The sequence below is a fragment of the Hylobates moloch genome, unplaced genomic scaffold (assembly GCF_009828535.3).
Source record: "Hylobates moloch isolate HMO894 unplaced genomic scaffold, HMol_V3 SCAFFOLD_5, whole genome shotgun sequence".
In the NCBI taxonomy this organism is placed as follows: domain Eukaryota; kingdom Metazoa; phylum Chordata; class Mammalia; order Primates; family Hylobatidae; genus Hylobates; species Hylobates moloch.
Genome location: NW_026652280.1, coordinates 99,277,410 through 99,291,389, shown reverse-complemented (window position 1 = coordinate 99,291,389; position 13,980 = coordinate 99,277,410). Strand labels below are relative to the sequence as shown.

Sequence of the window (13,980 nt, the reverse complement as noted above, 5' to 3'; positions counted from 1 at the left end):
ACACACACAGATAAATGGTTTTAATTTAAAACAAGAGTTTAGCAAGATAAATGACTATAAGATTATTGTATGAGGAATAATTTTTTTTCCTTTTGAGACAGTCTCACTCTGTTGCCCAGGCTGGAGTGCAGTGGCTCAATCTCGGCTCACTGCAACCTCTGCTTCCTGGGTTTAAGCGATTCTCCTGCCTCAGCCTCCTGAGCACCTGGGATTACAGGTGCACGCCACCATGCCTGGCTAATTATGTATTTTTGTAGAGATGGGGTTTCACATTGTTGGCCAGACTGGTCTCGAACTCCTAACCTGAGGTGATCCTCCTGCCTCAGCCTCCCAAGGAGCTGGGATTATAGGCATGAGCCTATAATTACTATCCTATATTATGAGGAATATATATAATATATAATATAATAATATATAATATCCTATATTATCCTATATTAGGAATAATTTAATTCCATTTCTATAAACCAAAAATAATTATAAAATGTAATTTAAAAATAAGAATGTATTGGCTGGGCACGGTGGCTCACGCCTGTAATCCCAGCACTTTGGGAGGCTGAGGTGGGTGGATCACGAGGTCAGGAGATCGAGACCATCCTGGCTAACACGGTGAAACCCCGTCTCTACTAAAAATATAAAAAATTAGCCGGGCGTGGTGGTGAGTGCCTATAGTCTCAGCTACTCGGGAGGCTGAGACAGGAGAATGGCATAAACCCAGGAGGCAGAGCTTGCAGTGAGCCGAGATTGTGCCACTGAACTCCAGATTGGGTGACAGAGCAAGACTCCGTCTCAAAAAAAAAAAAAGAAAAAGAAAAAAAAGCAAGTATTTTTAATAGTAACCAAAACTATAAATTACCTAGAAATAAATCTAATAAAGATTGACAAGGCTTGTGTGAAGAAAATTTTTTTGTTTTTTGAGATGGAGTTTCATTCTTGTTGCCCAGGCTGGAGTGCAATGGTGCGATCTCGGCTCACCGCAACCTCCGCCTCCTGGGTTCAAGCAATTCTCCTGCCTCAGCCTCCCGAATAGCTGGGATTAAAGGCATGTGCCACCACGCCTGGCTAATTTTGTATTTTTTTAGTAGAGACAAGGTTTCTCCATGTTGGTTAGGCTGGTCTAGAACTCCTGACCTCAGGTGATCCACCCACCTTGGCCTCCCAAAGTGCTGGGATTACAGGTGTGAGCCACTGTGCCCGGCCCATGAAGAAAATTAATACTTTATTAAAAGACATTTTGGGCTGGGCGCAGTGTAATCCCAGCACTTTAGGAGGCCGAGGCAGGTGGATCACAAGGTCAGGAGATCGAGACCATCCTGGCTAACACGGTGAAACCCCGTCTCTACTAAAAACACAAAAAATTAGCCCAGGTTGGTGGCACAAGCCTGTAGTCCCAGCTACTCGGGAGGCTGAGGCAGGAGAATCGCTTGAACCTGGGAGGCGGAGGTTGCAGTGAGCCAAGATCACACCAGTGCACTCCAGCCTGGGCAAGAGTGAGACTCCGTCTAAAAAAAAAAAAAAAAAAAAAAATAGATTTTTTTCACTAAGTAAGGGTAGAAAAATATTTTTTTAAAGACTTTTTTTTTGAAAGCCTAAGTAAATAAATAGTTACATTATTTTTCATGGATAGATAAACTCAATATTGGAAATAGGTCAATTCATCCTACATTAATCTTTGTTTTGTTTTGAGATGGAGTCTCGCTCTTGTTGCCCAGGCTAAAGTGCAATGGCACGATCTTGGCTCACTGCAACCTCTGCCTCCCAAGTTCAAGCTATTCTCCTGCCTCAGCCTCCCAAGTAGCTGGGATTGCAGGTGCCCACCACCATGCCTGGTTAATTTTGTATTTTTAGTAGAGATGGGGTTTCACCATGTTGTTCAGGCTGGTCTCAAATTCCTGACCTCAGGTGATCCACCCACCTCAGCCTCCCAAAGTGCTGGGATTACAGGCGTAAGCCACTGTACCTGGCCCATCCTACATTAATCTTTGAATTCAGTATGATCTCAATCAAAATCCAGCAGGAATTTTTGTCTTTTAGAAATTGATAAGGTGATTCTAAATGTCACACAGAAATGCAAAGGACCTAGAATCGCCTGCCACTGTACTCCAGCCTAGGCAACAGAGCAAACTCTCTCTAAAACATAAATAAAAAATAAAATAAAAATATTCCTAAAGAGAATAATAACGTTAGAAGACTTACACCACTAGATTTTAAAGACTTACAATAAGGCTATGTTAATGAAGACAATGTGATATTGGCATAAAGATAGACAAATAGACCAGGGGAATGGAAAAGAGGGCCCATATGAGTGCACTTACTTGATTGTCAACAAAGGCACCATGGCAATTTGATAGAGAAAGTAAGTTTTAAAAATAAGTGATACTGGCCGGGCACGGTGGCTCACGCCTGTAATCCCAGCACTTTAGGAGGCCCAGGCGGGTGGATCACTAGGTCAGGAGATCGAGACCATCCTGGCTAACACAGTGAAACCCCGTCTCTACTAAAAATACAAAAACATTAGCCAGGCGTGGTGGTGTGCGCCTGTTGTCCCAGCTGCTGGGGAGGCTGAGGCAGGAGAATGGCATGAACCCAGGAGGCAGAGCTTACAGTGAGCCGAGATTGTGCCACTGCACTCCAGCCTGGGCAACAGAGCAAGACTCCGTCTCAAAAAAAAAAAACAAGTGATACTGGAGCAACTCGATATTCATATGGGAAAATAAAAACAAAAAAACAAAAAATCTTGGCCGGACACGGTGGCTCACACCTGTAATCCCAGCACTTTGGGAGGCCAAGGTGGGCGGATCACTTGATGCCAGGAGTTCGAGACCAGCCTAGGCAACATAGGGAGACCCTATCTCCACAAAAATACAAAAATTTGGCCAGGCGTGGTGGTGCGTGTCTGTAGTCCCAGCTACTCAGTTGGCTGAGGAGTGAGGATTACTTGAGCCCGAGAGGTGGAGGTTGCAGTGAGTCATGATCACTCCACTGCACTCCAGCCTGGGTGATAAGACTCTGAAAGAAAACTGAAAGGAACATCTAAAGTTTTAAAAGTGTAAGCACCCTACTGGCCAAACAATGAATATTGGAGCTAGACTTGGCTCATGGACTGTCAGTCTGCAATCCATTGTCTAGCTTAATGAGTCTCAAGCTTTTGTTTGTGGACATTAGTATAGTACTTATTCACACTGGCTACTGCAGGAAGAAAGTAAAACAAAACCCCCAAACATATAGATGAAGAGCGTATTAAGGAGAGCACGTAAGGATTAGGTGAAGAGAGCTGAGGCATTAGAGAAGGAAGGCATAAGAGAGAAGAAAACACTACGGAAAAGGGGGAAGGAAGAAAACGTAATACCAAGAAGTGGGGAAGAGAAAAGTGGAAGAGAGAGAAAGTTACAAAGGAATGAAGGGGAGAAAAGGAAAAAAACATTTACTGAGCTCATCTTATGTGCCAGCCTCTGTGCTGAGTAGTTTGACACCTTTTGTTCATTTAATAATCACAACTTTAAAAGACAATTTATTATTCTGATTTTCAGAAAGATAAATTGCTCAGCGGGTAAATAAATGAAGGATCTAGCAGTCAGTTCGACTCCGAAATCCTGTTCTTTCTACTACAGTACATTGAAATGGGGATCAGGGGAGACATGCAAAGATGCTGATGGAGAAAAGCGGTTGGTGGGATCACTTGAGGTCAGGAGTTTGAGACCAGCATGGACAACACGGTGAAACTCTGTGTCTCCTAAAAATAGAAAAATTAGTCAGGTGTGCTGGCAGGCCCCTGTAATGCCAGCTACTCAGGAGGCTGAGGCAGGAGAATTGTTTGTGTCCAGGAGGCGGAGTTTGCAGTGAGCCGAGATCGTGCCACTGCACTCCAGCCTAGGCAACAAACCAAGACTCCATCTCAAAAAATAAAAAAAGCAGGTGATGGGATGACATGGAGTTTTGTTTTGTTTTGTTTTGTTTTGTTTTTTGCTGCTTCCCTGATATGCTATATACCGCTCCCTTCAGCCTCTCCCCCAAACCATAGGTGCCCAAACAATGAGGCCAGGGTTGGAACCCCTGGCCAGCTAGACGATGAGCTGAAGGGGAGGCAACCTTTAGCCAGCAGACTTGAGACATCTCAGTGTACTCAGGGCCTCCTGGCTAGCAGGCCCAGTGGGGTCTCCAAAGCCCTTCTGTATCCTTAATGGTCCTTAAACCCTGGTTGAAGATCCCCCCAGTTGTGTTTACTTAAGCCAGAAGGCTGGGCAATCTCTATATCCTTTCTCCATCGATCATCCTATGATTATTTTGTTAGAGAATTATTATTGTTCAGGGTACCAGATCTTAGTTTCATTTCACAGATAATAAGTTCGGCTCCAGGCTGGGCATGGTGGCTCACACCTGTAATCCCAGCACTTTGAGAGGCCAAGGCGAGTGGATCACTTAAGGCCAGGAGTTTGAGACCAGCCTGGCCAACATGGTGAAAACCCATCTCTACAAAAAATACAAAAATTTGCAGGGTGCGGTGTGGCGGGAAGTCAGGGACCCCAAACGGAGGGACTAGCTGAAGAAGCCATGGCAGAAGAACGTGGATTGTGAAGACTTCATGGACATTTATTAGTTCCCCAAATTAATACTTTTATAATTTCCTATGCCTGTCTTTACTGCAATCTCTGAACATAAAATTGTGAAGATTTCATGGACACTTATCACTTCCCCAGTCAATATCCTTGTGATTTCCTATGCCTGTCTTTACTTTAATCTCTTAATCCTGTCAGCTGAGGAGGATGTATGTCGCCTCAGGACCCTGTGATAATTGCGTTAACTGCACAAATTGTAGAGCATGTGTGTTTGGACAATATGAAATCTGGGCACTTTGAAAAAAGAACAAGATAACAGCAATTGTTCGGGGAATAAGAGAGATAACCTTAAACTATGACCGCCGGTGAGCCGGGTGGAACAGAGCCATATTTCTCTTCTTTCAAAAGCAAATGGGAGAAATGTCGCTGAATTCTTTTTCTCAGCAAGGAACATCCCCGAGAAAGAGAATGCACCTCTGAGGGTGGGTCTATAAATGGCCCCCTTGGGTGTGGCCGTCTTCTATGGTCCAGACTGTAGGGATGAAATAAACCCCAGTCTCCCATAGCACTCCCAGGCTTATTAGGAAGAGAAAATTCCCACCTAATAAATTTTGGTCAGACCGGTTGCTCTCAAAACCCTGTCTCCTGATAAGATGTTATCAATAACAATGGTGCCCAAAACTTCATTAGCAATTTTAATTTCGCCCCGGTCCTGTGGTCCTGTGGTCCTGTGATCTCACCCTGTCTCCATTTGCCTTGTGATATTCTATTACCTTGTGAAGTACGTGATCTCTGTGACCCACACCCTATTCGTACACTCCCTCCCCTTTTAAAAGTCCCTAATAAAAACTTGCTGGTCTTGTGGCTTGTGGGGCATCATGGAACCTACCGACATGTAATGTCTCCCCCGGATGCCCAGCTTTAAAATTTCTCTCTTTTGTACTCTGTCCCTTTATTTCTCAAACTGGCCGACGCTTAGGGAAAATAGAAAAGAACCTACGTGACTATCGGGGCAGTTCCCTGATAGTGTGGTGGCAGGCACCTGTAATCCAAGCTGCTTGGGAGGCTGAGGCAGGAAAATCACTTGATCCCAGGAGGCAGAGGTTGCAGTGAGCCAAGATCGCGCCACTGCACTCCAGCCTGGGCAACAGAGGGAGACCCTGTCTCAAAATACATAAGTAAATAAATAAATAAGTTCAGCTCCAAATTGGGGAAATGTGGGGTCCACAGAAAGAAGTGGTTATCATTACTAGGGGAACAGGGACCTTTTACTGAGACAGGAACACATATACCCTCATCAACAGAGAGGCACTGACACAGAAATGAAGAAACAGACAGTCTTAGAGAAAAGAGACACACGCAGGGTACCCAGAGTCAGGGACAGAGCACACAGACCCAGGGGAGCAGACAGAGGTGCATAGACAATAGATTCCGATTCGGTCAGATGGAGCCAGAGCAATGCCTGGGCACAGAGAGACCCAGCAGCTGGCAGAACAGAGGAGACATAGAATAGAATGGTGTCTAGACAGGCGAGGGGCAGGAGAGGAGGAGCAAGGCAGGGGCCTTCATGGGGATCTGTCTGTCCATACCAGCCGGGAGGGGTAGCCACCCTGGTGCTGCAGTTCCAGAAAGGTGTCCAGTTCTTCTTGGTTCTGCAGGAAGGGGGCCTCCTCGGGGCCTGGGCATCCCGATGCTTGCAGTCTCCTCCTGAAACACACATCGCCACCACTACCGTCTGTATCCAGTGGCCAGTGACGGGCACCAGGGAGGAACACCGCCTTGCCTCAGCCCAGCCCTGTTGCTTGCCCCCAGCCCAGCCCTTCCTGTTGGCATAAGCACAGCCCAGACCCAAACTGGTCCCACTTTGGGGCTCTGCTTTGCCAGGGCTGCAGAGTTGGCTGTGGGCAAGAGTGGCCCCTGCTGGTCAAAGGGCAGTACTGCCTCCAGAAGAAAGCCAGGGTTCAGGGGAAGGCGAACAGCAAGAGCAAGCTGGATTCTCCCTCCTTGCCTGGTTGCTGATGCCAACCTTTGCCCCTGCTCAGTCAAATAGTGGACTCAGGACTCCCTTCCCTCTCTAACCAAGGGGCAGAATTAATGCCTGACTGTGAAAGGTGGGTGACAGTGGGTGACACTTGAAAGACCCTGAGACACAGTTGGTGCCACATAAGGGGGGCCCAGGCATTTGGGTATCTCTGCTTTCAGCCAGCTACCCTTAGGAAGGTGCCATGAGCCCTGCAGGCATTGCTTCTCATCTGAGTTCCCACCCAAGCCAGTTCAGGGACAAGGCCCAGGGTCCTCTCCCCTCACTCAAACCAGCCAGCCCTGCCCGGGAGCTAGGGAAGGTTGGTTCACTCACCAGAGCTAAAGGAACTTGTTCAAGGGGACCATTGTCAAAGCAGAGAGACAGTGCCCTTCCATGGCCAGCAGCCCCTACAATGTTCACTCACACTGAACTCTTCATGCTGACCCCCGGACCTTCTCTTTCTGACTTCCTCTGACTTTGGGGAAGTGGTCAGGGGTTTTCCAAGGGAGGAGGAAGAGATGATCTTTCTGCTCCAGTCCACCAAGCATATGCAGAAGTCTGAGCAAGAACAACTGATCTCACATGGCAGACATTCTGGGTTGTCCTCAGCCTGCAACCAAAAGCCCGGCAAAGACCTGGCAATGGGGCAGGCCCAATGTCCCAACCCTGAGACCACCTCTCTCAAGAAATCTCTAAAAGTTCTTTGGGCCTCAGTTTCCTTATCTGTAAAATGAGGAGATTGTGCCATATGCTCTCTGAGTTCCTTATGTGGTTCTATGACACCATTATGTGGTTCTATGAAACCCACCGTGGGAGGCGGAAGCAAGAAGATCCAGTGTCCTGATACTCCCCCTGACTCCACACCTCCCTCCCACTCCCACCCTCAGTCTGCCCTGAGAGAAGGAGATAAGAGCCACTGCGGAGAGGCATATTTTGGAAGGCAGCATCCATCTTCCCCAAAGGCCCACAAATGGGATTGAGCTCTGGTTCTCCAGGGAAAGGACTGGGGGCCCAGGTCTCCTCGACTCTTGTTGTTCTTCGGATGGTTTTCTCTTGAGGGAGATAATTAGAGAGTTATCTAGTTCCTTCCTACTTTCCCATTTTCTCCAAGGTCTAGGCCTGGAGGGAAGGAGGTACAGGAGGTCCCCTGGGGGCTTACCTATTCAGTGGGTCCTCGAGCTCCCTGCCAGGCCCCCAGCTATGTCTTTTGAAGACGTCATAGTTGCGGCCATGGGCCCGGAAAGCCCCCGACCTTCGGAGGGGTACAGCATGCGAGCCATTCCCCTCCTTTATTTCCCCCATCTCTTCTTCCTCCAGTTGTTCTCTGGATTCAACTGCAGAAAGACAGCGGCGAGTGTGGCCTCGGAGCACCTGCTCTCCACCTGCGAGGAACACATCTGGGACAGCTCTGTTCATGGGAGACACACGCAGACCAGTCTGCATCAGCAAGAAAGAAAAGGGTGAACAGGGTTCTAGAACTCTGGAACCTTGGAACTAGAAGCATCATAGTCAGCTGGACTTCGGAGTGCCTAGCCACCCCTCACTTTACTGAGACACAGAACTGGAGAATGTGTGGCTCAGGGTCACATTGTGAATTAGCTGCAGACTCAAGGCTAGAACTTAGGTTTTTGGATCCCAGTTCAGTGTCCTTTCTAATACATAAAGAGATCCTCATTGTCTCATTCTTATTCCATTTACTGAGGATTTATATAGCAGAAAGCCAAGCAAAGAGAAATAGATATTGTTCCTATCCTCAAGGAATCAGTCTAGTGAGTGGGTGAGTGTGCGTGTGTGTGCACAAGCAAACGCACAAATCACCGATGACTCCATAACTGGCTCACATATGCCAGATGCCACAAGAGAAGTTTCAACAAAAGGCTTTGGGCTGTTAAAGGAGTGAGGGCACATGACCAGTCGGGAGACTCAAAAAAGGCCAGGTGCGGTGGCTCAACCAGCGCTTTGGGAGGCTGAGGCGGGTGGATTGCTTGAGCCCAGCTGTTCTAGACCAGCCTGGGCAACATAGCGAGACACCGTCTGCACAAAAAAACAAAATGTTAGCCGGGCGTGGTGGCATGTGCTTATAGTCCCAGCTACTTGGGAGGCTGAGGTGAGAGGATCACTTGAGCCCAGGAGTTCAAGGCTGCAGTGAGCTGTGATCACGCCACTGCACTCCAGCCTGGGTGATGGAGGAAGACCCTGTTTGCTTTTGTTTTGTTTTGTTTTGTTTTTTTTTGAGACAGAGTATCGCTCTGTCACCCAGGCTGGAGTGCAGTGGCGCAATCTCGGCTCACTGCAAGCTCCGCCTCCCGAGTTCACGCCATTCTCCTGCCTCAGCCTCTCCGAGTAGCTGGGACTACAGGCGCCCGCCACCACGCCCAGCTAATTTTTTGTATTTTTAGTAGAGACGGGGTTTCACCGTGGTCTCGATCTCCTGACCTCGGGATCCACCCGCCTCGGCCTCCCAAAGTGCTGGGATTACAAGCGTGAGCCACCGCGCCCGGCCGCTTTTGTTTTGTTTTGTTTTTTGAGACAGAGTTTCGCTCTTGTTGTCCAAGCTGGAGTGCAATGGTGCGATCTCGGCTCACTGCAACCTCTGCCTCCTAGGTTCAAGCGATTCTCCTGCCTCAGCCTCCCGAGTAGCTGAGATTACAGGCACGCCCCACCATGCCTGGATAATTTGTATTTTTAGTAGAAACGGGGTTTCACCATGTTAGCCAGGCTGGTCTCAAACTCCCAACCTCAGGTGATCTGTCCACCTCAGCCTCCCAAAGTGCTGGGATTACAGGCGTGAGCCACCGTGCTCGGCCTTGTTTTTTTTTTGTTTGGTTGGTTTTTTTTTTTTTTTTTTCTTGAGACAGAGTCTCGCTCTGTCGCCCAGGCCGTAGTGCAGTGGCGCAATCTCAGCTCACTGCAAGCTCCGCCTCCCGGGTTCATGCCATTCTGGCATTCTCCTGCCTCAGCCTCCCGAGTAGCTAGGCCTATAGGTGCCTGCCACCATGTCCAGCTAATTTTTTGTATTTTTAGTAGAGAGGGGGTTTCACCGTGTTAGCCAGGATGGTCTTGATCTCCTGACTTCGTAATCTGCCTGCCTTGGCCTCCCAAAGTGCTGGGATTACAGGCATGAGCCACTGCGCCGGGCCTGTTTTTGTTTTTAAAGGGGAGGAGAAAACAGAAATAAGTAGATGGCCTTTGAGATGTGCCTGGAAGGGTAAAGTGGTTAGGATTTGGCCAGGGTAGAGGGAGAGGATTTCAGGCAGATAAAGTAGCAGGGGGAGGCCGGGTGCGGTGGCTCACTCCTGTAGTCCCAACACTTTGGGAGGCTGAGGTGGGCGGATCACAAGGTCAGAAGTTTGAGACCATCCTGGCTAACACGGTGAAACCCCGTCTCTACCAAAAATACAAAAAAATTAGCTGGGTGTGGTGGCGGGCGCCTGTAGTCCCAGCTACTCAGGAGACTGAGGCAGGAGAATGGCATGAACCCGGGAGGCGGAGCTTGCAGTGAGCCGTGGTCGGACTCCAGCCTGGGCTACAGAGCGAGACTCTGTCTCAAAAAAAAAAAAAAAAGAAAAGAAAAATTAGCCGGGCGTGGTAGCAGGCGCCTATAATCCCAACTACTTGGGAGGCTGAGGCAGGAGAATCACTTAAACCCGGGAGGCGGAGGTTGCAGTGAGCCAAGATTGTGCCATTGCACTCCAGCCTGCGTGACAACAGCAAGACTCCATCTCAAAAAAAAAAAAAAAAAAAAGGTAGAAAAAAGTAGCAGGGGGAAAAGGTTCATGAGTGATAAAGTGTTGTGATTTCTCCTTCTCCCTCTCCCTCTCCTCCTCCTTCTTCTTCTCCTTCTTCTGATGGAGTTTCACTCTTGTTGCCCAGGCTGGAGTGCAATGGCATGATCTCGCCTCACCGCAACTTCTGCCTCCTGGGTTCAAGCGATTCTCCTGCCTCAGCCTCCTGAGTAGCTGGGATTACAGGCATGTGCCTCCAGGCCCAGCTAATTTTGTATTTTTTTTTCAGTAGAGATGGGATTTCTCCACGTTGATCAGGCTGGTATCAAACTCCTAACGTCAGGTGATCTGCCCACCTCTGCTTCCCAAATACAGGTGTGAGCCACCATGCCCGGCATGATTTCTTCTTCTAAGAGTCTGGTCATATGCAGAGTGAAAGCCAGTCTGACCTCTCCCCATGGTGCAGAGAGAAGGGCTCCAAGCATCAGCCACAGAGCACACATTTCCTCCACTCTCTCCCAAATGGGCGTTGTTCTCACTGCCCAACACTCCTGGTTGGCATCAGGGCTTGCCTCAGTGTGTCTCAGAATTAAGAATCCTCAGGTGCTCTTAAAGTTGAAAATAATAAGCCCCACTCCAGAAAGAAGTGCCAAGTCCCAGAGTACCAGGGGCAGGAAGGGCAGGAAGGGAAACAGCATTTACTGCATACCTCTGTACACTTCACTCCTAGGCCATGTCTCTCTCGACCTTCTGCTCTAATGAGTCTCCCAGGCTCCCTTTCTCCTGGGACCACTTCCAGCTACTCAGACATCAGGAGTGCCCAGAAGGATCAGGAAGCCAGGACCCAGAACCTTCCCTCTTTCAAGGCTTTCTGTGGGGCTGTCAGGCCTTCTGCAGGTTGTCTTAACCACCCCAGGGAAGTCCAGGTTATCAGTTATTGTCCCTTCAATATACTTTCCTCCCTCACTGCAATCTGTCCTCTGTCCTCACCCCACCCAGAGAGCTGAGAAGAAAGTGCTGTGCCACAGGCTGGGCGCAGTCGCTCACGCCTGTAATTCCAGCACTTTGGGAGGCCAAGGCGGGCAGATCACCAGGTCAGGAGTCTGAGACCAGCCTGGCCAATATGGTGAAACTCTGTCTCTACTAAAAATACAAAAATTAGCCAGGCGTGGTGGCACGTGCCTGTAGTCCCAGCTACTTGGGAGGCTGAGGCAGCAGAATCGCTTGAACCCAGGAGGCGGAGGTTGCAGTGAGCCGAGATCGCACCATTACACTCCAGCCTGGGCAACAGAGCAAGACTCCATCTCAAAAAGAAGAAAGAAAGAAAGAAAGAAAGAAAGAAAGAAAGAAAGAAAGAAAGAAAGAAAGAAAGAAAGAAAGAAAAAAAGAAAGAAAGAAAGAACGAGCTGTGCCTGGGGTGGCTGTGTGCCTGTTTACCACAGAGAAGGGAGGGAGGCAGGTGCTCAGGCCTCTACAGACGGCAATGCTGTTCCCCCATTGGGTGGGTGTCTAAGGAGAGAAAAGGAGAAGCCTAGGAGAGTGGCCATGGCCCTGTGCCCATCTGTGCTCATCGTGTCTGGGAGCTATGGACAGGGAACCCCTTAGCCAGCCACCAGGAGAGATCCTCTCCCTCCCTGCCTACAAACGGGCCCTGTGCCATCAGGTATGTTGGGTACAAACAGGATGAGCAGATCTACAGGAAGCAGGTCAGAGCCTAAGGGCCATGGCAGGGTCCCTCCCAACCAGTGGCCTCCAAAGCTGAGAGTTGGAGGCAGAGGGAGGTTGACAAAAATACTGTGAAAAGCTGGGGTGGAGAGAAGAGTAGGAACTGGAGATATACTAGGAAAAGGGGAACGGGGGCTGGAAATAGGACAGAAACTGAGAGGCAGTGAGGGGGAGGCAGGGACACTGGGTGGATATTGTGAGCTCTGGAATTCAGGGACCTCCCAGAAGCAGAAAGTTGGTTTGAACTTTACCCCCTGTACTCAACCTCTACCTGCTAGCCTTGTCTCAGCTGTGCCCACTCGGTTGAATTCTTTTTTTTGGAGAGAGGATCTCTCTCCCTCTGTCACCCTCAAGCCTCACTGCAGCCTCCGCTTCCCAGGCTCAAGCAATCCTCCCACATTAGCCTCCTGAGTAGCTAGGACTACAGGTGCATGCCACCACATCCAGCTAATTTTTAAATCTTTGTTTTGTTTTGTTTTGTTTTAGATGGAGTTTTGCTTTTGTTGTCAGGCTGGAGTGCAATGGCGCAATCTCAGCTCACTGCAACCTCTGCCTCCTGGGTTCAAGAGATTCTCCTGCCTCAGCCTCCCGAGTAGCTGGGATTACAGGCATGCACCACCGCACCCAGCTAATTTTTGTATTTTTAGTAGAGACGGGGTTTCACCATGTTGGCCAGGCTGGTCTCAAACTCCTGACTTCAGGTGATCCGCCCACCTCAGCCTCCCAAAGGGCTGGGATTACAGGTGCGAGCCACTGCACCCGGTCTTAAATTTTTTATAGAGATGGGGTCTCACTATGTTGCCTAGCCTGGTCTCAAACTCCTGGGCCCAGGTGATCCTCCTGCCTCAGCCTCCCAAAGTGCTGGGATTACAGATGTGAGCCACTGCACCCAGACTGCAGGGTTGAATTTGGCAAGATGAAGGAAGTGCAGTGAACTGAAGACCTTTGCTTTTCTTCAGTCCGTGTGGATGTTCCTGCTGGAGATGGTGTCCTGTCACCCTGGCCCTATTGACAGTTACCTTAGATCTTAAGACCTTTATGAAACTCACCCTGGCCCCACTGACAGGTACCTCAGATCTTAAGATCTTTGTGTAACTCACCCTTTTTCCTCCAGCTCAGACCAACTGGAGTCTGACGTCTTCTCAAAGATCTACCCTTTTTCCAGCATCTCTGTCATTTCATTCATGGTCTCTGCCCTCTGTGAAAATGGAATCTGTCTGGCAGTTTCTCCCTCGCATCCTCATCCCCACCCACTAACGCTGCCTATGCTATGATGCCAATACTTTTTATTCTGTCCCTCAAAGAGATGAGGTTTAGCAAGCCTTCCTCAACTCCCTCCTAGCAATATTCCCTCCTCCACTGTCTGAAATTCAAACTGGGGTTCCCATCATCGTGTTGCTTCTTTTTCCATTAGATTAACTCTCCTAGCCCCCCTCCCATTTTCCCTTAGCCTCTCGAGCTCAGGAAATGGTGCATGGGAGAGGCCAGGGCTGGGTCTCACACAATGGCTTTATTTAGCTCTCAAATGAGATCACATCATATCATATCACTGCTTCCACTGAGCAAAGAGATAGGAGATTCTGAAATAGGTCTGGGATCCGATGCTTGAGATGGGGGAGGGGAGCTGGGAAAGCAGGAAGGGGCTCTAAGAAGTCATTTTACTTGTCTTCCTGCCTCTGGATCAGATGGTCGTCCCACCACTGCAAACCATCAGCGTGTGCTGTCCCTTCCTCCAAGTGTATAACCTCCACAGATTGCACTGGTCATCAAAGATTTCTTAGACATTCTACTGGGAGCTGGAATGGGAATATATATTTTAATAGAGAGAGACATCTGTTACTCAAAACTCTGAGACCATAATTTCTTTAGGGTATTACAGCTTTTAAGTCTGTCAAATTTGCTAGCTCTGCCACTTTCTTTTTTTCTTTCTTTTTTTTTTTTTTTTTTTTTT

At 48.7% G+C, this 13,980-nt stretch overlaps 1 protein-coding gene across 7 annotated transcripts in view; it reads right to left on the bottom strand.

The window, feature by feature from the left end:
- Positions 1–7,982, bottom strand: part of ARHGEF2 (Rho/Rac guanine nucleotide exchange factor 2) — a 59,784-nt gene extending 51,802 nt beyond the window's left edge. For 3 of the 7 annotated variants that reach the window (XM_032154214.2, XM_032154215.2, XM_032154216.2), the window contains exons 1-2: positions 7,739–7,981; positions 6,146–6,263 (exon numbers count right to left, since the gene is read on the bottom strand). In XM_032154214.2, the coding sequence (XP_032010105.2) occupies positions 6,146–6,263; positions 7,739–7,881 (261 nt within the window). In that variant the 5' untranslated portion in view covers positions 7,882–7,981. Of the gene's footprint in view, positions 1–6,145; positions 6,359–7,738 lie in introns of those variants that run through there. The other 4 variants (XM_032154217.2, XM_032154218.2, XM_032154221.2 and 1 more) reach the window with 3 other exon arrangements.
- Positions 7,983–13,980: the final 5,998 nt, after the last annotated feature.